The sequence below is a fragment of the Camelus ferus genome, chromosome 17 (genome assembly GCF_009834535.1).
Source record: "Camelus ferus isolate YT-003-E chromosome 17, BCGSAC_Cfer_1.0, whole genome shotgun sequence".
NCBI lineage: Eukaryota > Metazoa > Chordata > Mammalia > Artiodactyla > Camelidae > Camelus > Camelus ferus.
The window spans coordinates 26,448,212-26,474,787 of NC_045712.1; the positions used below are offsets into that span (position 1 = coordinate 26,448,212).

General features: G+C 37.0%; 2 protein-coding genes across 15 annotated transcripts in view; one reads left to right on the plus strand and one right to left on the minus strand.

The window, feature by feature from the left end:
• The window catches only part of FBXW12 (F-box and WD repeat domain containing 12), a 71,751-nt gene that overhangs the window by 28,445 nt on the left and 16,730 nt on the right, over nucleotides 1-26,576 (minus strand). For 8 of the 14 annotated variants that reach the window (XR_004312180.1, XM_032458590.1, XM_032458584.1 and 5 more), the window contains exons 3-5: nucleotides 7,379-7,552; nucleotides 5,551-5,649; nucleotides 41-212 (exon numbers count right to left, since the gene is read on the minus strand). The gene's annotated coding sequence lies outside the window, so the exon portion shown is untranslated. Of the gene's footprint in view, nucleotides 1-40; nucleotides 213-1,467; nucleotides 1,612-5,550; nucleotides 5,650-7,378; nucleotides 7,553-26,576 lie in introns of all 14 variants that reach the window. The other 6 variants (XM_032458580.1, XM_032458587.1, XM_032458583.1 and 3 more) reach the window with 6 other exon arrangements.
• On the plus strand, nucleotides 10,662-24,953 carry SPINK8 (serine peptidase inhibitor Kazal type 8 (putative)). Its single transcript, XM_014568411.2, has 6 exons — nucleotides 10,662-10,819; nucleotides 12,412-12,491; nucleotides 16,802-16,848; nucleotides 17,236-17,357; nucleotides 21,276-21,318; nucleotides 24,773-24,953. The coding sequence occupies exons 2-6, from the start codon at nucleotides 12,425-12,427 to the stop codon at nucleotides 24,782-24,784; spliced, it is 291 nt and encodes a 96-aa protein (XP_014423897.2). The 5' UTR covers nucleotides 10,662-10,819; nucleotides 12,412-12,424; the 3' UTR covers nucleotides 24,785-24,953.

A 26,576-nucleotide genomic window follows, 5' to 3' on the forward strand; every position in this document is an offset into this window, starting at 1 on the left:
TCTGTATCAGGAAAAATGACCTAAAGCAATTTTCACCTACCTGGATAAGAAAGCAGTTCACTTTCGACTCTTTCCACAGGGCTAGGACAACTCTTCTGTTCTGGGTCACAATGTAACCCAAAGGGATTATGATCATTCTGACATTCCGCTATACTGATGACATCATGCCAACTGGATCTCATGAATAGGATATAGAAGGTTCTCTGGATGATCTGGTAACACAAATGTGGACTATTTGAGGGTAGGATAAACACTAAAACGCTCTCTCTTTTCACTTCTGAAATATTTAACAGGGTTGCCAATACAGCAATGTTTGCCTTTACCCCTAGATTTTTATTTCTGTTTTATTTATTTTTATTCGTTTCTTAATGCTGATACTGGGGATTGAACCCAGGACCTTGTGCATACTGAGCCTGTGCTCTGTCACTGAGTTATATCCACCCCTCTCCTAGATTTTTCAAAACCACAGTTCCACTGAGGCTGTTGTAGCACCCATTTCCCCAAAACTTCCTTTGTGCTTAATTCAAGAGCAACTTCTATATAATTATATTAATTTTCTCTCAACAGTTTTGGACATAATAAAACATTACCTCCGTGTGAAAATGATAATGGTAGGAAAAAAATTGGTCCTTATTTATTTCTGTCTCCTTGGCAGCCCCATCTGACACACTAATTTTTTTGTTTGTTTCTATCTCACTGTTTATATCACAGATGCCTGGGCACCTAAGATTTGTGAGGAAGCGTATAGAATTACCACCCAGGGAAATTAATCCCTCAAGGGAACGTCAGTCTATCTGGAAAATGGAATTAGATTCTCAATGCTCATTTACTGAGGATGTCTGCCTCCCATCACTCTGGAAATCACTGGGAAGTTTCTCGTCTAGTTAATTTTGACAGTCTCTTTGGGCATTTTCATTATCACCAGTAATTGTTTACAATAATTAAACAGGTCTTTTTCTGAGACTTAGCATGATGTCCCTTTGCAGCAACTGTCATCCCTGCTGCAGATGACATGATAATCACAGGTCTGGAAGGAGATGAGGTCCAAGGTTCCCAGGGTTATAACCCAGAGTGCGGCTGCTCCTCGCCACGCACACACACCGACTGTCACCCTGAGCCACTGTCCCGGCAGCAGCCATCCGTTAGGTGAGAATTCTCTTACTTCAGGTGAAAGGAACCATTAGAAAAGAGATGCTGACTGGGCTCTCCAATGAGGGGGACTAATTGTTTCCTGAGAATTACGAAGACCTAACCTAGGCCCTTCTCCTTGGGCAGCCAAAGATACCACTTACTTTGTCTTCTGGTTTGAATTTATCTATCTCTTCTTTCTGATAAAAGTATTTACTCTTATGATTTCCATCTGCAAAGTAAAGGTTATAACAAACACATCTCAAGATATTTAAATAGTTCAGATGAGACAAAGTCATTATCACATGGATAATATTTCATATATGTTAGTATGCCTACCTTCCCTCTGGGCTTTGGCTGGATGAGTCGATGTATTTTTTTAAATGAGAACAAGATTCACTTGGGTGCCTGTGAATTCAGGCTTGCAGCACTATTTGTATCCTCTTTGGTTACGTATTTATTGGCCTGAGACAGGATCAGTCACTGTTAAATATGAGCATGTTGAACATATAATACTGGTTAGGAAATGCTTCAAGAAGAAAGCAGATGGAACACTTGCTGATAATATCAGAGCTGTTGCCAATGTTTTCAGAAAGTCTATGAAGTGGAGGGTTTTCCTCCTCCTCTTTGACCTTTTATGCTCATCCTTACCCATCACACATCTAAAATGTGACCTTGTCACCTTCCCTAAGCTCTAAGGGAATCTAAGATACTGAAACATACAGTGTCGTGGCAGAGTGGCCAGCATGCACTGCCTGCACAAGAAATGTGTCAAAGTTTGTGTGACAAATGACAATGTATATAGACAGATTTGGGGGGAGAATGTCTCCTCAATTTTTAATTGAATCCAGAGGCCATATGGACAACAATAACTTCAACCAGGCCCCATCTGGGCTGGTGTATTTATACTGCGTCGTGCTTTCTCTCTAACCTACTAACACCTCAGCTCTCAACATCTGTGCTCAATGACTCATTGTTTTAGACAAATAGACATTTTACATAATAGACACACACAGGTTATTTCCCCTGGAGCATATTTTACCAAACCAGGTCCTTTGGAAATTCAGCTTATAAGGTGAGTCGTCTCTCATTTAATGATGACTCTTGGTTTTGTTTATCTTCAATTTTTCTGCTTCAGATTCCTGTCTACGTTTTTGCTGCTTGTTTATTTTTCTTCTTTTGTTCAAGTGATGCTACCCTGGTTTCTCCCTCTAGTACAGATCCCGCTACAGACTTCCCTTCTACTTTTTTAGATATTATTATTTTCATTTATCGTTATTCATTATTTAGTTTTTCAACTAGTGTTAGTTAAGCATTGATTCGTTGGGGAAAACATTCTTTAATAGAAATGTATAATCAAATACCTCTCTTTTACAAAAAAACAAGACTTCATAATATTCTGACTCTGTTTTATTAGCAGTTCATTTGGCTCTAACTATCCATTTGCTTGCTCCCTTTCTTTCTCTCCTCCCCAGCCCTCTCACTACTTGTCTTCAAATATCTTAAAATTTACTATCTTTCTATCACATGACAAAATCTAGGCTTCTTAACTCCATGCCTTTGTGTTCTACACCCCAAACTTCAATGATTTTCTAATTCAGAATCTCTCATCATGTTAAATACTCCATTAAATGTGTGCTTTGGGACTGAGATCATTTCTTTCAATAAGCACACACATTTAGGCATTCTGTGTCTTAACACTTTCTGAGAACTTAGAACACAATGTTCTGCAGGATGGGTTAGACTTAGGGAGAGGTTCAGATATTCTGAATCCTTCTGTCCCTAACTACTGAGATTTCATTGGGGTAATCTCTAAGGAGACCCATTTGCTGTTCAACACTGACTCTAATTAAAGGCGAATTTAGAGGTAGTTTGAGAATTCTAAATAAAAGAATTCTAAATTTTCCTGTGCCATCTTCTATAAAATGTTTCTTTTTACAGACAAATATTGGGAACAACATTATAATTTTTCTGTTTATATTGAAAGGAATAAAATCTTTGTGCTCCCATATTCTGAATGGCATTTGCTCAGAGATTTGTTTGTTTCTCTGTTTCAGAGCCTGAAACAATTCAGGAGATAGTAAGTGTGTCTCTTATCCAAAGTGCTTGTGAGCAGTGAGAAGCCTCCCATTTTCTTTTCTTCAGTATATAGTTGGACACATCTTGATGTAAGTTTGGAATTACCAGAGATTTAAATGGTCTCCTTTGATAGTTTTTTGTTGTTATTTCTGCCCCTACATATATTTTTTCTCCCCCTACTACTTTTTTTTTTATCCTCACATTTCTATTTCTTCATCATTTCCTTCATGGTACAGATGGTATTAATGAGCTGATTGTTGAACAGAAGTGAATAACCGAGTTGGGTAACTGGTGATGGGAGAAATATTTAATGGTAACAAATCACTTGTTATGGAATGACGTCTGAAAGGAGAGGCTATCGTGTGACTGACCTGAGAACTGGTCTACTTAGAATGCTTGGTTTACTAAATTATCCCATATATAGTTACTTATGTTTTTTTTTTTACACTTCTGGATATGTGTTTTCTGTGCTTTGCTTGGATGTTACCCAAGTCCCCCTTCTTCCCAGAAGTGTTTGAAGTCTGCTGTGATTCAGCTTTTCCATCCTCTTGGCTGTGGTCCAGCGCTTCCTCATCTGCTGTCTGGCCCAGGTGCACAGCCTCCTGGGCATCTCCCTACAGCTGACTAACGTGTGCTTCATTGGACACATCGTCCCCCACAGGAGACCAAACAAGTCAGCTCCTGCCCAAAGCAGTCTAATTGCTTTCTTTTCTTAGAAGAGACAACTCCCATTATTGGACTCTCATCTTTGTTTTATTGATTTGTTTTCTTGTTCCTGCAACAAAAACATGCTGCCCTAATTGCTAGAAATTTATAATTCATTTTCAAAACTGTTAAAGCTATTTGTGGGTTTAAGATCTAGTCATTTCTTTATATTTACCTTGTATTCATGTTTTTATTGGACTGTATTAGTTCTAAGCATTTGCATTTAATCTTGCTTTGAAAGACAAACAACTATCACTCATAAGTAGATTTATATAAGTAAATTTTTACTTGGTTTCTTTCATTGTTCTTTCCTCTCTCTTTTCTCTCCTCATATAGGATAGATGGGAAAAATATTTTTTTAAAATTGCAGTGATGATTGCCATTTACAATTTGTTTCTGTCCAAAAGGTAAGTTACTCATTTCTTTTATCATCCTATTATCACAAGATCTATGTAGTTTCTGAATAAACATAGCCTAGCTCTGGGTTATTATACTTTTAATATTTAATTGAATATAATCTCTGAACACCTGTTTTAATCTCTCATGATTATTTAATAGTGAAATGGGCTATATTGTAAATCTTGAGTATATAAAATAAGTGAAAAAAACAACAATAGAAGAAATGGGGAGGGTACAGCTTAGTGGCAGAGCACTTAGCATGCATGAGGTCCTGAGTTCAATCTCCAGTTCCTCCATTAATGAAAAAATGACTAAAAATAAATGAAAAGTTAGAAGAAATAGAATAGTTAACAAGATAAAGACTAAAGAAGTATCTCCCTATATTTATAAGAAACTGACATATAAGAATACAGTATTTATAGTAAAATGTTTAATTTGATAGCTTCTTCATAACTTTCTGTGTATGTAAATATTAAAAAAAAGTCCTCTTAAACCATATTAAAACTGAGCTTAAATATTTAAATAAAAATATTTGAATTAGAAATATCCAGATAGCTTAAAGATTTAAATTAAAAATATAGGGGGGAGGGTATAGCTCAGTGGTTAGAGCACATGCTTAGCATGCATGAGGTCCTGGGTTCAATCTCCAGTACCTCTTCTAAATATAAATAAATAAATAAACCTTAATACCTCCCCCCTCAAAAAACAAACAAAAAATATAAAGCAATATAATTTTTCAAAAAATATCTACACAACTGCACCTAAAATTCAGGGTCAGGGACAACTACATCAAACAAGATGAGAAAGCACAAACTATGTAATAATTAATGAAATTATCTGATTAAATACAAAGTAAAAATATGCATATAATATATTCCATAAACAAAATTAATGCACACAAATAATACATAAATAATCAATCTAGTAAGAATGTGCTCTGCAGATTACAAAATTTGATTAGGTAGACGGTGATAATAGCTTATAAAATTTTGAGGAAAGACTAAGGGAAAAATGGGGAAAGGATGGGAATATTCAATTCATAAAGAATAACCCAAAAGACTCAACCTTAAGAAAAACAGGGAAATTCACTTGAGCAAAGAAACTCAAATTAAAGTAACAGTGCAATATCAGTTTCTACTCATCATACTGGGGGGAAATGAAGTTACTAACGCTGGTGGGAGTTAAGGAGACTGGTATGCTCTTACCTTGTTGGTGGAATTCGAATCTGTTTCAACCTACCTGGAAAACCATTATCATTATCCCCTTCCGTTGTTTTTCTCCCTGTCTTCCTTCTCTCTTTCCTTCCCTTCCCAGATGAAGCATCCCACTTCTGTGAATCTATGCCATAAGAACAAGAATAAGCTCACTGCATAGCTGCGACATCGAGGTTCTTATACACTCACTAAACATAAAACGAGGCTAATCATATGAGAGACTGTGAGGTGTAAAAGGTAAAGAAACACTCAGAGCCAGTTCAATTCCCAGCTCTGCTAGTCATCAGATAGGTGAACACTGGCAAGTTATTTCATCTGATAATATTTCATTTTCCTTATCAGTGACATGGGCTGACACACCTAATTCCTAACTTTTTTTGATCATTAAAAGACATCATATGCATAAAGCATTTAAAAGAGTACCTAGGAAATAGTAAGCAAAATATAGGTGTCCATTATTGATGACAGTAATAAAAATTTCTGTATTGGCAGAACGATTGGAAACTTTCTGAGTAAACATCAATAGGGGACTATATGAATAAGTTTTTTAATATCTGTCATGAAATATCATACAGCCATTAAAAAAAGACAGAACTACACCAGATTGGGGAGGGTATAGCTCAGCAGTAGAGTGTGTGCTTAGCACACATGAAGTCGTGGGTTCAATCCCCAGTATCTCCATTTAAAAAAAAAAAAAGAAGTGTACTAGATGAGTAAGTAGGATTTTCATAGTAAATGTGACACTAAAAATATGATTAAAATGTGTGTAAAATGATCATTTTATTTGAAAACACTGTAAAAATTCCTGGCATTCATGTATTTTTATATTTAAGTATATGAACATGTTTGTATGTAATTGTGTGTATGCATGTATGTAAAAAAATATAGAAATAAGAAAATAATTTGGAATTTTTATGAGTATATATTGTAAATATTGATTTATGACACTTTCCCCTGTGGGCAAGAGTTGGTGTGACTAGAATATATGGGTATTAAGTAGTGTATTATTCTTAAAGGTTCTGGAATTGGGATAAACATTATTCCATTTGCAATGTAACTAACATAAATCTTTTATTTTCTCTAAAGATAACTCTGAATATGAATAAAATTGCCATTTGCAACCACTGACAGATGGATTCTGGGGACTTGACATTGGGGATTTTCTTCCTGTCCCAGACTGGTGTTGAAATTCTGGGGAATTCCTCCTTCCTTTTGATTTATACTTTCAATTTCCACACAGGAAACAGGGCAAGACCCTCAGACCATATATTCAAACATGTGTTCTTAGCCAACTGTTTAGTCCTTCTCTCCAAGGGAATCCCTCAGACAATGGTATCTTTTGGGTGGAACAATTTCCTGGAGGACTATGGATGTAAATTTTTGTTTTGTATTCACAGGGTGGCCTGGGAAGTCTGTCTCTCTTCCACTTGCTTCCTGAGTGTCTTCCAGGCCATCACAATCATTCCCAGTAAATCCAAGTGGGCTGAGCTCAAAGTCAGAGTCCTAAAGTACATTAGGCCTTTCTGTTTCCTTTGCTGGGGGGTGCATCTTCTGGGAAACACAGTGGTTCCTCTGAAAGTGACTGGCCCAAGGAAGGTAAGAAACAACACTCTGAACTATTTTGGATACTGTTCCTGTGCTGTTGTTAATCCTGTCACCTCCTCACTCTTTGCCTTTCTGCATGCTTCCATTGATGTGGTGTGCTTGGGGGTCTTGGTCTGGACTAGTAGTTCCATGGTGCTTTTTCTCTACAGGCACAAACAGCAAGTTAAATATATTCACAGTCCTGGACACATCTTCAGCCTCTCTCCAGAGACAAAGGCTACCCAGAATATTGTGATTCTTGTGTGTACCTTTGTCTTTTTTTCCACATTTTCTTCTATCTCCTTGATCTATATGTCCGTGTTTCACGTTCCAAGTTGGTGGCTAATGAATGCAAACGTATTTCTGGATGCATGTTTCCCAGCTTTTAGCCCTTTTGTGTTTATTAGTGGTCATATCCATATTTCTGGGCTTTGCTATGTCTCCTGTGAGAGAAATGAAATTTTCCATAAATTTTGCAAAATAATATGAATCTCGTGACTTTTGTATAATAGCAATTTATTAATTATTTCTATGTATAAAGATATATGTATGTATATGTATATATAGGTAGATAATGTAGATATAGATATATATTTCAACCCATGTTATATGTAAATACTTATGCTCCAAGCAATAGTGTACAGATAAGAAGTACTCATCATTATAGAAATTTAGGCTTGGGATTCTGGGATGGGGTTCTGGAGGCACAGAGGAAAGGACATGCTAGAAGGAGAAGGAATGGGAGTCACCTGTTACTTGCATGGTTTACCTGCTCTGCCAGGTACCAGCTGAGTTTAGGCAACTGTTAAAATACTATCAACCTACTTGAGCTAACTGACATTTATAGAACACTCTACCCATCAACAGGAGAACACACATTCTTTTCAGGGGCACCTGAAACACTTAGCAATATGGGCCATCCTCTGGTGTATAGAACGATTCTCAATCAATGTAAAAGTACACAAGTCATACAAAGCATGTTTTCTGACCACATTGGATATAAACCAGAAATTAATCAGAGAAATATATCTGCAAAGTCCCCAAATATTTGGAAACCAAAAGAACATGGATTAAAGAAGAACTGAAAAACTGATGGGCTGAAGAAGAAATAAAAAAGGAAATTAAAAATTATATTAAACTGAATGAAAATGAAAACATCTTTAGTAGGCTGATTTCCCCCCCAACACACACACACCTTCTCCAGACACAAAGAAAACCATGTCCTAATCCCTGGAACCTCTAAATGTTACCTTATTTGGAAAAAAAGAATTTTTGTACATGTGATTAATTAAGGATCTTAAGACAAGGATATCCTGGATTACACAGATGGGCCCTTGTATTAGTTTCCCAGGGCTGCTATAACAAATTGCCACAAGGTGGGTGGCTTAAACAACAGAAATTTGTCTCACAGTTCTGGAAGCTGGAAGTCTTAAATCAAGGTGTTGGGTACAAGATCAATAAACAAAGATTAGTTGTGGGTTTTTGTACTGATAATTAACAATTTGAAAAAGAAATTATGAAAACAATTCAATTTACTAATAGCCTACTCATAGCAGTTCTTTTACCCAATATCAAGAAAAAATTAGAAGACACACTAACAGGAAAAAAACACAATTTGAAGAGACAGAGCACACATCAGAACCATGGCCAGATATGGCAGGGATGTTGGAATTATTGAATTGGGAATTCAATACAACTATGATTAATTAAAAGACACCTTTGGATTAGAAGTAAATGGATGGAGAAAGATATACCATATTAACATTAAGATGGCAAAATATTAAAAAAAAAAAAAAAGCAACCCAGTCGAAAAATGGGCAGAAGACCTAAACAGACATCTCCCCAAAGAAGACATACAGATGGCCAACAAGCACATGAAAAGATGCTCAACATCACTAATTGTTAGAGAAATGCAAATCAAAACAACAATGAGGTATTACCTCACATGGGTCAGAACAGCCATCATTCAAAAGTCCACGAATGATAAATGATGGAGAGGGTATGGAGAAAAGGGAACCCTCCTACACTGCCTGGGGGGAATGTAAAAGTGGTATAGCCATTATGGAAGACAGTATGGAAATTCCTTAAAAAATGAAAAGTAGACTTACCATATGATCCAGCAATCCCACTCCTGGGTGTATATCCATCGAAAAATATAATTCAAAAAGACGCATGCACCCCAATGCTCATAGCAGCACTATTTACAATAGCCAAGACATGGAAACAACCTAAATGTCCATTGACAGATGACTGGATAAAGAAGTTGTGGTATATTTATATAATGGAATACTACTCAGCCATAAAAATAACACCATTTGCAGCAACATGGATGGACCTGGAAATCAACATTCTAAGCAAAATAACCCAGAAAGAGAAAGAAAAATACCATATGATAACACTCATACAAAGAATCTTAAAAAATTAAAAAGAAGACACTAATGAACTTATCTACAAAACAGAAACAAACTCATGGACATAGAAAACAAACTTACGGTTACCTGTGGGGAAAGTGGGTGGGAAGGGATAAATTGGAAGTTTGAGATTTGCAAATTTTAACTACTATACATAAAATAGATAAACAAGTTTCTTGTGTAAAGCACAGGGAACTGTATTCAGTATCTTGTAGTAATCTATAATGAAAAAGAACTTGAAAATGAATACATGTATGCATACGTAGGACTGAAACATCATGCTGTACATCATACTGTAAACTGACTATACTTCAGTTAAAAAAAGATTCTATGAGTCAATTTAGAAACATTCTAAATATTTCAACAAAGTGAATACATAGTTTTGACTATTGATAAAATAATTAACTACATGTACAGATATAGCAACTTACACTATTGTGTAAATATCTGAAGCTGTCCTGAATATAATAATTGCAATACAGATAAAAATGTCAGAATTCAAAAATTGGGTATGACATATCTCCATAATGGTTTCACGAGAACAGCTATCTTTCTGAGTGTTGTAGATAGTACACACTACCCTCAGGAAACTGAAATAAGAACTCATGAGACTTAGGCATATAGAATTTGGAGTTGGAAGAAAGAGATCTGAGTTGGGTCTACACTTCCTAACTTCAAAGTTCTGTCGACTTAAAGAAAAATGCACAATATAGGAGTTGTGAGTTTAGGTTTTATTCAAGGATCTTACTGAGGACTATAGCCTAGGAGAGAGCCTCTCAGTAGTTCTGAGGGAACTGCTTTGAAGAGATAGGGGGAGAAATTAATTTATATATGATTTTTGGCTAGGAAATATATGCAGTCAAGCATACATCTTGTTAATAGATTACTTCTATTCACACACACACACAAAAACTCAAGTTAATAAATTTTAAGTGCTTTTCTCTGTATGGGAAAATGCAAGAATCTGGGTTCATTAAAATTCTTCCTAAGATAGACATCTCTCTCAGGGGTCTGCTTGCCCAAAGCACATAGGGCCTCCTCCTATTTTTCACCCGGAAATCCTCGGAGTTCACTGTTGGTCAGCAACTGCAGCGGTTAATGGCTCAATCCTTGTAGAACTGGATGTTGAGTAACATTCTGTTTCACAGTTCACTCTCGTCTGCTGCCAGGCACCTCAACCTTGAAAAGATATTTATTCCCCTCCACCACACACAGAGTCTTACTTCATTACCAACAGACTGGGAATAAAAAACATCTTGTCCAGCCAGCTTCTCTGAGCAACTGTGGGAGTCACAGCAGGTAAACTGGACTTAATAATTTGCAAACATTTGCATAGGAAGAGAGTTATTTATTATTTGTTTCTACTCAGAGAAGGTCTTGGGCAGAAATTACCTAGATATATAATTTGCCTGGAAAATGTATAGAAAACAGCAGATAAATAATCTCAATTGGCCTGTACTATAATATTTTCAATAATGCAAGTAAGCTGATGATAAATACTCTATGGTTTTCATTTCAATAATGTTATAGGTTATGAAATATTAACACCAAAGTAATTATATTCTGGAAGATTAGGAATATGGGAGTGAGTAGTCGGTGTTCTGAAGCTTCCCGTTTCTTACTGTCTGCTGACTTACATGTATCACTGAACTGCCTAGTGACTGTCCTGCTTACTTCAGAGACAAATCTCAACTTTAAAACACTTCATGGAAAAATTCTTGATGCTGCTTCTTTACTAAAGGATCCCTTGTTGATATTCTTTTCTAGCTCTTATTCTGGCATCTTCTAAAATTCTTTATTTTTTTAAGGTAGCAAGATAACACATTTATTCTGAATCTTAGAATCCAAACCCTTGTACAGATTGATCTAATAAATCGTTTTAAAATCTGAATAAATAAAATAAAGAAGTACAAAGTTGGAGGATTCATATACACGTTCTCAGGACTTACTGCCAACTAAGAAGTGTTGCTTGCCATCTGTCTCTACAAGGACTGAGTCATTAGCCACTGAAGTCACTGACCTTCAACACGCCCTGAATGGAGTTCAGGCTGGAGATCAGGAACGAGGTGCTCTGTGCTCTGGGAAAACTGGCAGTGCAGACAGTTCAGTTAATACTTAGATACTTACTTTTTTTTGGTGGGGGAGCAGTAATCAGGTTCATTTATTTATTTATTTAATGGAGGTACTGAGGATTGAACCCAGGACCATGTGCATGCTAGGCACACAGTCTACCACTGAGCTATACCCTCCGTCAGGAGAAAATTTTATGAAACCAATTGCTTGCATTTTCTCATACTTAGAAAAGCACTTAAGATCATAAACTGAGTTACCTGTTCTTTGTGATGAGCCACAACCTTTTACTGAGATGTGTGCTCGACTGGATGTACCCTTTCTTCAAAATCACACATATACTGACCTCTCTCCTCATCACTTTGGAGTAGCTCCTCAGAGCTATCTGAGAGGCAGCCTCTCAGGTTATAGTCCTCAGTAGGTCCCCAAATAAAACTGAAAGTCACAGCTCTCATGTTTTGTGTTTTTATTTCAGTTGATACTACCATAAAGCCATAATAATTAAAATAGTATAGTTTGCGCTCAAGTATAGACAAATAGTTAATGGAACAGAAGAAAGAGTCCAGAAACAGACCCACACATACATATTCTCTTATAAAATTCTACTTTTCAGATCATTTTTTTCTTACGTCCAATTATTCTAGGAAAATGAATTAAGCAATTTAATTGTAACAGACACAAATCATTCCAAGTGACCGGAGGAGAGAACAAACAAGAAGTATTTAGACATCATTTCCTGGTCAATGAGAGGTCTCTGTGAGACTTTGTACTTCACATGGAATTTTGTCTGTCCTACTGTCAAAATCTGCATGTTTCCACAGCTCTTCCGCCCCCATGAAGAGGGTCTTCTCCAGCACCATCCTTGTTCTGGCCATCTCCACGTGGACTGCCTTTGCAGTTGGTGAGTTCCATGTCCTTGCTCTGCCCACATTTTCTGCGGTATATCCAGGATCATGGAAAAATTAGAGATAAAGTGGAAGTGCTGTCCTGTTTTATTTAATCCTAATTCCTCATGTTCCAGATGCAGACACTGAAACCCACAGAAAGAAAGGATTCACACAAAATGTATTGGTATCAAAGCTGGGAGTCGAACAAAGATCTTTCAAATTCAGGACCACTGAATTTTTCAAAATACCTGGTTACCATCCAGGACATTCTAACCTTTGAAACATTCATTTCCAGAGACTGTGTATTTACATTTCTCAAACCTCAAAAGAACTTCATTAGGCTCTGTGGAGGTAGACTCAGATATTATTCTGGTTAATGGCTGATTCTGTTACCAAACTCAGGTTTGGCAACTCACAGCTCAAAAGCCAATACTCAAGAGATGAGTGTTGGTAGGAAAGGACAGGCTGCTTTACTTAGGAGGCTGACAACGTGGGGAGAAGGTGGACTTATATTCAAAAACCAATTCTGAAGATTCTGCTCAACCATGAAAGTTGTTTAAGGGAGAGTCATTTGGGGAAGGTGTCAGAGTCTTCTTCGTCTTCTACTGTGTGCAGACTTTCTCCTTATCGGCTGGTGGTGAGGTAACAGGGTGGTACTGCAGGAATCTTGTGCTCAGCCTTAAATTACCATCCTCCACCTGGGTGGGGACCTTAGTTTCAGCAGAAATCAAAGGCATTATTATGTATATTCCTTGAGGAGGAACCAGGACCCTGCCTCATGGCTGCACTATTGTTTCTAGACTTCTCCTTTGTTTCTGCATTCCCTCCCTTCCCTGATTAGCTACTGTTTGAATCTGCCCTTTGTAACTCAGGGAAGGTCTAGGAGGCTGAATGAAGCCTATCTCCTGCAAATAAGAAACAGGGGACGTGGAAAGGATTTGTACCTGGGAGGGCCCCACCAGGTCCTGCTCTGTTTCAACTCCACAGATTAAGGACTCAGTCCTTCAGGACTGCCCCCTTCTCAGACACCAATCACAAATCTGGACCTCCAGTACTTCTGATTGACCAGTTACAAATCAGCGGTCACCATGACCCCCTCCTCAGGTTTGATAATTTGCTAGAAAGGCTCACAGAACTCCAGAGAGTGCTTTACTTACTGTTACCAGTTTGCTATAAAGGACACAACTCAGGAATAGACAAATGGAAGAGATGCACAGGGCAAAGTATGTGGGAAGGGGCACAAGGCTTCCATATCCTCTCCAGGTTTGCCACTCTCCCACACCTCAATGTGTTCACCAGCGTGGAAGCACTCAGGACTCTTTTGTTTAGGGTTTTTATGAAGGTTCCATTATGAAGGCACGACTGGTTAAATCATTGGCATTTGGTGATTAATTCAGTCTCCAGCCCCTCTCCCTTCTCCAGAGGTAGAATAAAAGGTTAATGTAATAGATTCTAAATATATACTTGCTGTCCTTTCTTTTCTCTGTTTCTTTAAAGTACATAAACTTATATAAAATAATAATTATAGAAATTTATTGTTGGGTTTGTAACAAATATAAATATTATATGTATGATAACAATAATACAAAAGGAGGGAAGAAGGAATAGAGGTATATAGGAGTAACATTTCTATATATCACTTGAATTAAAATAGTAGAAATATGTAGTAAATTCTGATAAGATATATATGGTAAGCCATAGTGCTACTACTAAAAAAAATCAGAAAAGATTGTGAAAAAAATCATTAAAGGAATTACAATGATACACTAGAATATATTCACTTAATGCAATAGAGAACAGTAAAGGATTAGGGAGCAAAAAGTCACAGGGCATACAGAAAACAAAAAATAAAATGGCAGATGTAAATTCAACTATATCACTAAAAACATTAAATGTGAATGAATTTCATAATCCAATAGAAAGGTAGCAGTTGTCAGATTGGATTTAAAAAACAAGATCCAACTCTATGCTGTCTTCGAGAGGTTTTTTGTTTTTTGTTTGGTTTTTTTGCAAAAATAGAAAAGCTGACTCTAAAATTCATATGGAAATGCAAAAGACTGCAAATCGGAAAAATAATCTTGAAAAAGAAGAACAGAAGTGTGGAAAGTGATCACATTTTCCAATTTCAAAACTTACTACAAAGTTACAGACATCAAGACAGTGTGGTACTAGTGTAAGGATAGAGATATAGGTCAATGGAGTAGAATTTAGAAATAAGAAAAAAAAAAAAAACCCTCACATTTAGGATGAATTGATATTAGAATGCTTCCAAAATAATCTGATGGACAATTGTCCTTTCAACAAATGCTGCTGGGACAACTGAATATCCACATGCAAAAGAATGAAACTGGACCCCTTTCTCAGGTTACAGACAAAAATTAACTCAAAATGGATCACAGAAAAAAAATGTAAGAGCTAAAATTATAAAACTATTAGAAGAAAACATGAGTGAATTTTTGTGACTTTAGGTTATGCAAAGCCTTCTTAAATATGATACCAAAGACAGAAGAAACAAAAGAAAAAAAAAGATCAATTGGACTTCATCAAAATTAAAAATTTTAGTGATTCAAAGTATACCGACAAAGATATCAACAAAGTGAAAAGACTGCCTAGAGAATGACAGAAATTATTTGTAAAGCATCTATCAAAAAGAGATAGTAACTGGATAAAGAAGTTGCGATATATATACATACACACAATGGAATACTACTCAGCTGTAAAAAAGAATAAAATAATGCCATTTGCTGCAACATGGATGGGCCTAGAGATAGTCATTCTAAGTAAAGTAAGCTAGGAAGAGAAAGAAAAATGCCATATGATATCATTTATATGTGGAATCTAAAAAAAAAAAAAAACCACACAAACAAACTTATCTACAAAACAGAAACAGACTCACAGACCTAGAAAACAAACTTATGGTTACCCAGGGTGGGTAAAGGGGGTGGGAAGGGATAAATCGGGAGTTCGAGATTTGTAGATACTAACTACTATATATAAAATAGACAAACAAGTTTCTACTGTATAGCACAGGGAACTATATTCAATATCTTGTAGTAACCTATAATGAAAAAGAATACGAAAACAAATATATGTGTATGTATGACTGAAGCATTATGCTATTTACCAGAAACTGACATAAGATTGTACAATGACTATATTTTTAAAAAAAAAGAATTCCTTGAGAATTCAAAGCAAAAAAGGAGAGAGAGAGATAATAACAGATGTTAGCAAAGATGTGAAGAAACTGCAACCCTCATATAATGCTGGTGGGAATGTGAAATGGTGTGGCTGCTTTAGAAAGTAATCTGGTAGTTCCTCCAAAGGTCACCATATAACCCTGCAACACCACCCTTAGGTACATACCTAAGGGAAAAGAAAACATATGGGCACACAAAATCTTGTACATAAATGTTCATGGCAGCCTTACCCATAACAGCCAAAAAGTGAAAACAACTCAAATGTCCATTAACGGATGAATGGATAAACAACATACGGTAAATACATACAATAAGATATTAGTTATAAAAAGTAATGAAGTGCTAATGTGCACTATAACATGGGTAAACCTTTAAAACATCAAATGAAAGAAATGGACAAAAAAGACTACATACTTTATTATTCCATTCATATGAAGTGTCCAGAATGGACAGAAAGTAGACTAGTGGTATCTGGGTCGGCAAAAGGGAGGAGCTGTTGACGGAGGAATGAGAAGGGCCTGCTGATGGGTAGAGGACTCCTTTTTGGGGTGATGAAAATGTTCTAAAAGTGACTGTGGTGATGGTTGCACAACTCTGTGAATATACTGAAAAACAAACTGTACACTTTAGGTGAATTCTATGGTATGTGAATTACATCTTAACAAAGATATAGAACATAGAGCTGATAATATACATGTTCTGTATTATATCAGTTCGTTATAATTATATATAATTTACATATATTATATATATAATATTGCAAAGACTGCTTTGGATCAAGAGCATGTATGCCTTAATGAAACCCAGCATCTTTTAAAGTATCTCAATATTAACTATTTCATGGTAATTTGTCACTTAGAGTGTATTTTCTAAAAACAACTGAGAAGGATTGTAGAAGTTGTTACTGACCTGAGAAGTGGAAGGGCTGAGATTAAGATCTCTACAAGAGGGAGAGGGCAGAAGTTTCCTGATTGTTCACTCCTTTAGAGGGCAGCATGCGCCAGAAAGGAACCCTGGCCTCCGCTGATGGGATTTGATGCTTCCTGTGTGCCAACCAGCTCTCCCTGATCCTAACTTCCCCACCTAAAGGCAGAAGTCAGAGCAGCAACTCTTCTTTTGTCTTCCAGACTTTCCTCTTCCTATGGGCAAAGGGACACACCTAGAAGAGACAAAGGTAAGCTCTGCTTCCCTGGTTTCCAAGCGCAGGAATGGGGAGAAAAAGAGTTTCCCTGATGGTCTCAGCTCGTGCTTCTGAGAGGTAGGGACCTCTCTGTAACCTAACAATCACATTCTATAGTTGTAGGGCAGCAATTTTCATCCTAAAAAGGAATTTATAGCCCAGACTGAGAAGTCCACAGATTACATGTTTTATATTATACTATATATTATATTCATATTGTTGGTGGTAAATGCCAGGGGTCAAACCCCAAGATTTCTGAAGCCTGCTCTCCAAACTCATGATCTAGTGCTCCTTATCCCATCCTCCTCCCCTGCAACCAGGGATTATGGCCAGAGCCCTGGAGGAAGGTATCTGAAGCAGTGGTCTCTGTCTCACCCTCAGGTTTTGTGCACAGAGAATATAAATAAGTGCTGGATTTTCTCTTACATCAAGCCAAGTGAACCCATATGTGGCAGTGACCAGATTACCTACAGTGGGGAATGCCACCTCTGCTACAAAATTCTGTAAGTTTTGATTTTATTCTTTCCTCTCAAGTCAGGAGCCTAAATGTGGCCAAGATAGGGATGACCTCCTCAGAACACTTCCCACTAATTAGATCTTCCCTCCAGAGACTCCTCCACTACTTGCTCCTTCATTTCTTCTATCCCTCCCTGTGCTCCCCAAAGTGATCCCATTCAGGCAGAAACAGAAACACACTGAGGTGAGTGTGCTGTGTCTGGCCTGGACAAGGATCAAGTGGAACTGACTCTGGCAAGTAGGCACAGAGCTCAGATGATGTGACCACCTCAGGCCAAAGAACAGAAGCCTGATGAAGAGGAGGAGGCAGCTGGATGAAGAATCTTTGTCTTATTAAGTCTAACACTTGGACTTTCTTAGTGACTTTTTCCAGTGACTGCTTTTTAACCTGTGTATGGGCTGTACTTCCTTGGTTCTCTGCATGTGTCATAATTTTTTTTGTTGAAAACTGAACAATTTAAATAATATAATATGGCAACCCTGGAAATCAGATTGTCTCCTCTAAGGTTTGTTGCTGTTACTGTTTGTTAGTTTAGTGGCTTCTGAAATAATTCTATGAACTCTGCATACTTTTGTCGTGTATGGCCACTAAACAGGTCCTATTCAATTGCCTCAGTGGTCTCCTAATGATTGGATAGAAATTATCTTAAATGGCTAGAACCAATAAATCTCCCAGTCTTTGTTAACAAAAACTGTGTGTGTTGAGGAATGCCCTCAATGCTTAGCCAGGCAGTTTAAAAGTATACCTTAGCCTTCACTTCCCATTTGCACAGAACCTCAAGATTAGCCAGAGGTGAGAGCTTAAGCCCTTCTCAGGTCTCTCCTGAGCATGTACGTAGCCTACACAAGTGTATGGCCTTCTAGATTCTTGGGAATACATAGGTGCTTTTCAAAACCTCCTATGGACATCTCATTCCCCAGCTTTGACTTATAAGCTTTTGGTTAGCCTATTGTTTACCCTGTTACCCATCATATGGCAGCCATGATGCTTGACAATTGCCTCTGATCATGTTCAACCAGGGCCTCCAGGGAAAAGGCTATATGCACTGGGGGAGCTCTGAGTTAGGTCAAATCCAGAGAACGGCCAGGCAGGTCAAATAATGACAATCCTCTGATAATGGTACTCTGAAGGCACTCCAACACCATTCTGTCCCCTCCATGTGTTTCCAGGCTGTTGTTTCTCAAAACTACCACACATGTGGGGAAGATGGGAATAGGGCAAGTTAAAATTTTACAAAGCTCACTGTTCTTATTGAGATTCAGCCATTTTTCACAAATAAATGCTCCTTGGATTGTTGCAAGCCTTTTTTTTTTAAACTTCCTAAAGTTACAAAAAGATTGATTCTATTTTTGCCAGTGTTCATATTGTCTTTATGGAGAAGAGAATTTTCAGAGGTTCTTCTCTGTTTTCACTGATGTCCCTGCTAAGAGCTTACTTTAGAGTGAAGATACTAAGAACAAAAGCAGAGTAACTTGACAAAGGTCTCATAGCTATGAATGGGCTCAAGGGCATATATTTTTTAACAGAGGTAAATTTGCATGACATAAAAGTAACCATTTTAAAGTGAACAGATTAGTAGCATTTAGTACATTTACAGTGTCATGAAACTACCACCTCTATCTAGTTCCAAAACTCATCACCTCAGAATACCCATTAAGCAGTTTCTTCCCATTCCTTTCTCCTCATAGTCCCTGGAAACCAATAATCAGCTTTCTTTTTCTATGGATTTACTATTCTGAATAGTTCATATAAATGGAATCATACAATATGTGACTCTTTGTGTCTGGCTTCTTTCACTTAGTATGTTTTTTTGAGGTTCATCCATGTTGTAGCATGTATCTGCACTTAATCTCTTCTTTTATTGCTGAATAATATTGCATTGTATGTACCTACCACAGTTTGTTTTCCACTTATCCACTGATGGGCATTTGAGTTGTCTCCATCTTTTAGCTATTATGAATAATGCTGCTATGAACATTTGTGTACAAGTTGTCCAAGCACCATTTGTTGAAGAGACTACTCATTTCCCATTGAATTGTCTTGGCACTCATTAAAACTTGGTTAGCCATAGATGTTTGGGTTTATTTCTGGATTTTCAATTCCATTCCACTATTCTCTATGTCTGTCCTAATGCCAGTACCACACAGAATACAGTATTTTTGCAGTAAGTTTTTGAAATCAGGAATTTGGGGTCAATTTTTTTCCCCCAAGATGGCTCTGGCTACTTAGGGACTTTTGCAATTCCGTATGAATCTGAAGATAGGCTTTTCCATTTCTGGAAAAAAACACAAAAAGCCACTGGGATTTAGATAAGCATGACATTGAATCTGTAGATTGGTTTGAGTAGTATGGACATTTTAACAACATATTTCCAATCCATGAGCATGGGAGAGCTTTCCATCTATTTAGATCTTTAATTTCTTCCAGCAATGTTTTGTAGTTTTCAGTGCACAGTCTTTCACTTCCTAGGTTAAATTTATTGAGGTATTTTACTTTTGAATGCTATTGTAAATGAAACTTTTATAAATCTTATTTTCAGATTGTTCCTTGCTGGTATATAAAACATAACTGATTTTCAAATGTTGATCTTGTATTCGGAAACACTGCTGAGTTTATTAGCTTTAATAATTTTTATAAGAATTCTTTGGGATTTTTCTATATATAGAAACATGTCATCTTCAAATAGAAATAGTTTTACTTCTTCCTTTCCATTTTGGATGCCTTTTTTTGTCCCCAGCTTTACTGAGGTATAGACAAATAAAATGTTAAATGACTTTTATTTCTTTTTCATGCCTAATGCTCTCACTAGAACTTCAGTATAATGTTGACTATCAGTGGTGGACACAGACATCATTGTCTTGTTCCTGATCTTAGAAAGAAATCTTTTAAGCTTTCACCACTAAGTACGATGTTAGCTGTGGGTTTTTCATAAATGTTCTTAATTATGTTGAGGAGGTTCCCTTCTGTTTCTAGTTCTCTGAGTTTTTTGTAATATGAAAGGGTGCTGGATTTTTCAAATGCTGTGTTTTCTTTCACATGAATGTGATGAGCCCATGGTTTTTCCCCCTTCAATGTATTAATATGATGTTATTAAACTGGTTGATAGTTTTAGATTGAACCACCCTGAACTCTCGGGATAAATCCCACTTGGTCAGGGTGTATAAACTTTTAATATGCTATTGGATTCAGTTCATCAGTATTTAGTTGAGAATTCTTGCATCTGTATTCATAATGGATATTGTCTATAGTTTTTGGTTTTTGTGATGCCTTTGTCTTTGTTGTCATGGTAATTCTGGCTTGATGGAGCAAATTAGGAAGTGTTCTTCCTCTTGTATTATTTGGAAGAGTCTTGAAAGGGCTAGTATTAAATCTTTACATGTTTGATAGAATTCACTTGTTCCTGAACTTTTCTTTGTTAGGTTTTTAAATACTGGTTCAATCTCTTTACTTGACATAGATCTGCTCAGTTTAGGTACTTTGTGTGTTCCTAGGAATTTATCCGTTTCATCTAAGCTATCTCATTTATTGATGTACAGCTGTTGATAGTATTCCCTTATAATCATTTTTATTCCTATAAGGTCAGTAGTAACATCTTTAACTTTCATCAAATGTAGTTTAACTTTATTGCACATTCTCTTTCTAATACTCTGTATTTCTACTAAATATGCAAGATAATTGTGAATTTTCTATATTTAATTTCAAGCTAAGTATGTTTTATACATTCAGCCTCTATATAGTTATATAAATAACTATATAGTAGATGTTTTAAAATATTTGTTAAATAAGAATTCACTATTGGCCGAACGTTTTCTTCTCAAACTTAGCCAGAGATTATCAAGTAAAATTATAACTTATGTTACACCACAGAGCAAAAATAATCATTTCAAAATATAATTTCTTTCAGATATGAAGGGCTTAACATAACTAAGCTGCATGATGGGCCATGTGTAAGTAAAGTCACTTTTATTTTTAATTTTTGGCAGTAAACCAGATATAGTTAAAAGCTCACTGTTGTAGAGGGCTTTAGATTCTTGTTATGAAACATTTCAAACATACATGAAATTAGAGACAATAATATAATGAACTTCATATGCCTATCATATAGATTCAACAAAGAACAATGTGTTTGCCACATTTCCTTCCTCTATTTCTTTTACTTCTCTTTTTTCTTTACTGAAATATATAAACACAAGTCAAACATCATGTCATTTCACTCCTACACACTTCAGAGTGCATCTCTGAGAAGTGTGACATTTCCTTACACACCCACAATGCTGTTATTACACCTAATGAGTTCCTTGTCATCTTCTTTTGAACGTATTTCATGTTCAGATTTTCCCAGCCATCTCAAAAATAACATCTTCTGCTGGAGGAAATGTATTTTGGCCTGATAATTTGGCAGTAATGAACATCTGCTCCACCCTTTTTCTTCCCTGTAATGCCCAAATTTGGGGATATTGACAAAAGACACTAACTGGAACACAAAATGTTATTCTGAGAGTGAAAAGACCACGGCTCTGAGTAACCCTGAGGTTTGCGATATTGTGTCTTTGATTTTGGGGTCATAGGGCCAAGCAAGAACTCAGTTGATGCCACAGAGATCATTATAGCTTTATGAGGCACAGCAAAGGGACTGGGACAAGTTACCTTGGAAGAGAAAATGAAGAGGGTCAAAGGAAACGCAGGTTAAAAAGACAATTTTGTAATAATTTTGTAACAGTCTCTTCTGACACAATATCGGTAACAAGTTCACAAGGCTCATCTGATCTACAGACCAGCATACATATTACTCACTTAGGGAAGGTCCACAACCTGAATGTTCTCTAGTTCCACTAAAGAGAAATCATAAAGACCTTCAGGCACTTTCATGATCTGGGGTAACTGTAAAGAGACCTCACATGATCTCTACCTCTGTCAGATTCTTTCTGAACTGGGCCAGTTCACAGACAATACTGCTGAATCCCCTCTGCTTACAGCTAGACCACAGCCCTTGTCAAAGAAACCTCTGGTCCTTTTTAAACTTGCAACTTCAAAGAGATGCTTTTAAACTTAAGGATATCCATAGAATGGCGTCTGAAGGCTGGCTGCTGGGAGAATTTGTTTTGCTCAGGGAGGTCAGTCTTTTGTTCTCTTCAGGCCTTCAACTGACCAGATGAGGCCCACTTACATTATGGAGAGCAATTTGCTTTACTCAGAATTCACTGATTTAAATGTTAATCTCATCAAAAAACACCCTCACAGAAATATCCAGAATAATGTCTGACCAATAAGTTGGTACATAAAATTAACAATCACAGAGCCTGTCCTTAAGCCAGTGGCTAAAAGACTGCTGCTCTCCAATGCAAAGCACCTGCTCCAAGGACCACTATATGAGCAAGTGGTGAGCTTTTAGTTTTATTCAAGACTTTCTATTTTTGTCCATTTGCTAGACGGCACTTTAGTCTCCTAAAACAAAAATGACGATACTGTAATCTTCAATCTAGGGATGGCATGAATTACAAACTATTAACACTTTTAGGAGGTTCTGAAATTCTGCTAAATGCATGGTCAACCTACAAAAGCAGTTAACATTTCTTTACAGTAGTAACACCCAATTGGAAAATAAAATTAAAAAAATAATTTATCACTCAAAACAGAAACAAAACCTATGAAGTATCTGGAAATTAACCTATTTAAAAATAAGAATACTCAAGACTTCCAAAAAGAAAACTTTAAAATTTGGCCAAAAGATATTTAAGATCATATGAATAAATAGAGAGACAGTCCATGCTCTTAGATTATAACTTAAGTATTCTAAACTCTTTTGAAAATTCATTTCATTCCCAATCAATATTCCAGTTGGACTGAAGATCTCTGATAAGTGAAGGACACATGAGTAAGTTAGCAGATAGCTGGCAGAGCTAGAGGAGATATGTGCTATACCTAAAGACAACAAAAAGCTAATATGTGGAATGCATATGCAAAAAAGCAACAAATGCATACACAAAAAAGCAACAAGACAATATACAGCAAACCAACAGAAAAATAGGCAGAGGCTATGGTTTTATAGAAAAATAAAGATATAAGACTAATGAGCATATGAAGGATGTTCAAAGCACATGGATAACCAGACAAATTTGAATTGAAACAATAAGATACCAATGTGCACCTATTATACTAGCAACAGTCAGAAGGCTCAGTAACGTCCAACACCAGTGATGAGGTAGAGATACCTGTACTCGTATATCTGTGGTGACAGGGAAGACAGTTACAGCCACTCTGAGGAGCAATCGACCAGTTCTTAGACAAAGTAAGAAATTAAATTTATCTGTATGTCATGGTCCAGCATTTCCAAACCTAGAAAATCCCAAAGAAATTCTCTCACAGCTTGTAAAGTGACATACTTGTTTACTGCAGCAGGTGGCAGCTTTGGGGGCAGCCTGGGTGAGACCAGTCAAGTAATCAATAGGTAAACCGTGGAAAGTGTCTTCATAGAGTTCTATGCAGCTTTCAGAATAAATCAGATGTAAACTTAGCAATATGACAGATCTCAAAACACTGCACTAAGAGAAAAAGCAAGGGACAGAATAAAAATAACACAACACCATTATGGAAGTTAAAAATAAACAAACACAATATATTTCGCACAAACACACGTAAACAGAATGATATACTGAACTCATTAAAATGGCTATGGTGTAATGAGAATAGGAATGAATGAATAATGAATGAATGGTCGCCCCTCCCCACAGCCTTTCACCAAAGCAGGAGAGAAACTCTGTTCCTGACAAGATCATAAACAATACAGCATCTACTACAGGAGGAACAATTACCACTGATTGTCAACCATGTGTCCTGCACTGTCACATGCTTTGTCTGTATCTCCTCTCCTGTGTTCCTCACAGCCCCCACCGTGAGGAAGGTGCTGCTATTAGCTGCATTGCACATTCAAAGATGCTGAGTTCTAGAGAGGAATGTGACTTACCCAAGGCCACCGAGTTAGGGGCTGGCAGGGCTGAATCTTGAACCTGGATTAGGCTGATTTCAGACTGTATACTTTAACACCACTTTCTATGCCTCGGAATAACACCCCATAGCCTCTGGCCAGACTCTGCTTCATGTCAACCCCACTGTCTCTACCCTCTACCTTTTCTGCCCCACGGAAGTTCCCATACACTCTTCTGGGGTCCGAAGACTCACGCAGGCATCTGTACCCACAGCTCTCGTCTTCTTGGCCCACCTCCACTCTGTGCTTTTGTTCTTCTTCAGATAAATTAGGGTATCTCTGGTCTGCCTTAATTCATAGAATAATTGTTTAGCATTCTTCTTGCTGGACTATGGGTATAATTACCAATATGGTAGTTTTCCCTCTTAATTTTCCCAAATTTGATTTGTCTGAGCAGGTATTTATTTCTCTTGCAGAAAAACTCCTGAACTTACCATGAAGAATTAAGAACTTGTTGAATCCCCAGACAATCAAGTAAAACACAATGATTGCCTTTACATCCTCTTTAGAGGAGGATGCTGGTGCTGGAGGAAACCAATACTTAGCATCAAACTCATTGACTTGCTTCTTCAGTAAATGACTCTCTCTTTCTGTGAATTTGGTTGTGTTTGATTTTTAGAGCTCACATATAAGTGAGATCATGCAGTATTTGTCTTTCTCTGTCTGACTTATTTCACTTAGCATAATGTCCTCAAGGTCCATTCATGTTGTTGCAAATGGCAGGATTCCCTTCTTTTATGCTGAATTATGTGAGTGTGTGAATATATATATATACATACACACACACACACACACATATATATATATATATATATAATATTATATACATATATTCTCACAACTTCTTTATCCATTCATTCAGTGGACACTTAGGTTATTTTCAAAATGGCAGGTCAAAAGTGTTCAAGTCAAGGGTCAGACATTTGGGTGGTGTTCAGGGACTGCAGTGGGGTTAGATGTTAGGGCTGCAGCAAAGGCCTAAGGTTTAGGATTTGAGTTTAAGGATCAAGGGATAGAGTTACAAGGTCAGCTTCAGAAGAGAACAAGTCAGGGTCAGGGTCAGAAGAGCTAGGGTTAGGTTACAAGTCGAAAGAGATCACTGTCAGTGGTGGGGTTAGGGGTTAAGGATATAGGATTTAGGGTAAGGTGTTAGGGACTAGGGTTGGATTTCACTGGTTTGTACAAAAACATTTTACCCTGGCTAGGTGACTCATAATTCAGCTATGATTCAAACAGCAAATTAAGGCATTTCAAACCGTAGAGGCCCCACAGACTACCAAAAATTCGTTGGCTAGGACAGTCTTCAGCTACATACTGACCTGCTAAAATGGGGACTGCAATTGCTCACATGTTTATTTATACTAGGGTTTATGTTACAAAAATAAAACAATCAATTAATCAATTGAGAAAGAAAGCCACTTCATTAGCTCAACTTGACTAAACTAATCCTTGGGATTCATTCTCCTGATTAAACAGACCAGTGAGTAACCTGGATATGAAATGGGTCCCAATATTTTTAATCATATTTAGAATTCCCTTGCTCTTTTTTTGCCATCTTCTGCTGTCTGATATTTAGGGGTCTAAATACTGTTAAATATTCATTCCCCTCACACAACATTCAACTCATGTTACTGCTTCAGAAGGACACTGAAGTCCTCAGGGCCAATTTGGATGAGAGCTGATGAGAAGGGAGAAGTTCAGAAATTCTGGTGAGGGAAACAGTACAGACCTGGTGTAATGATGATGAAGGTGCTTACAAAGGATACTGATAGATAGTCTTTATCCAGAGACAGCCTGACACAGATACCTGAACTAACTCCTAAAGTCCTCTGGAGAATCTGTAACCAAGTGAAGTTGTATTATTTAATAATCCATCCACTTGCCCGAGGGCAGAATACTCTTAACTGGCTTCTTTGTTGGCTGCCATCAGCAGCTTACTCACAGAAAACAAAAGCCACAATTTTCAAACTATCTACAGTTTTCCTTCTTCCCTCTCTACTTTTTCTTTTACATAAATCCTGTTTTTGCCTTTTCCAGAGTCAATCAATTGTTGTTTTTCTTTGTATATAAGTAGAAGTTTTAAAATTATTCTTTGACAAGGGGAGGATTGGTCTTTGGCCTTCTGTTTTCTCTCTGCATTTTCTCCCACGGTTAACTCTTCACTGACACATTTCTAACTAACACCGCTTTGAAACTCCCAAGCCTATCCTTATTCAACCA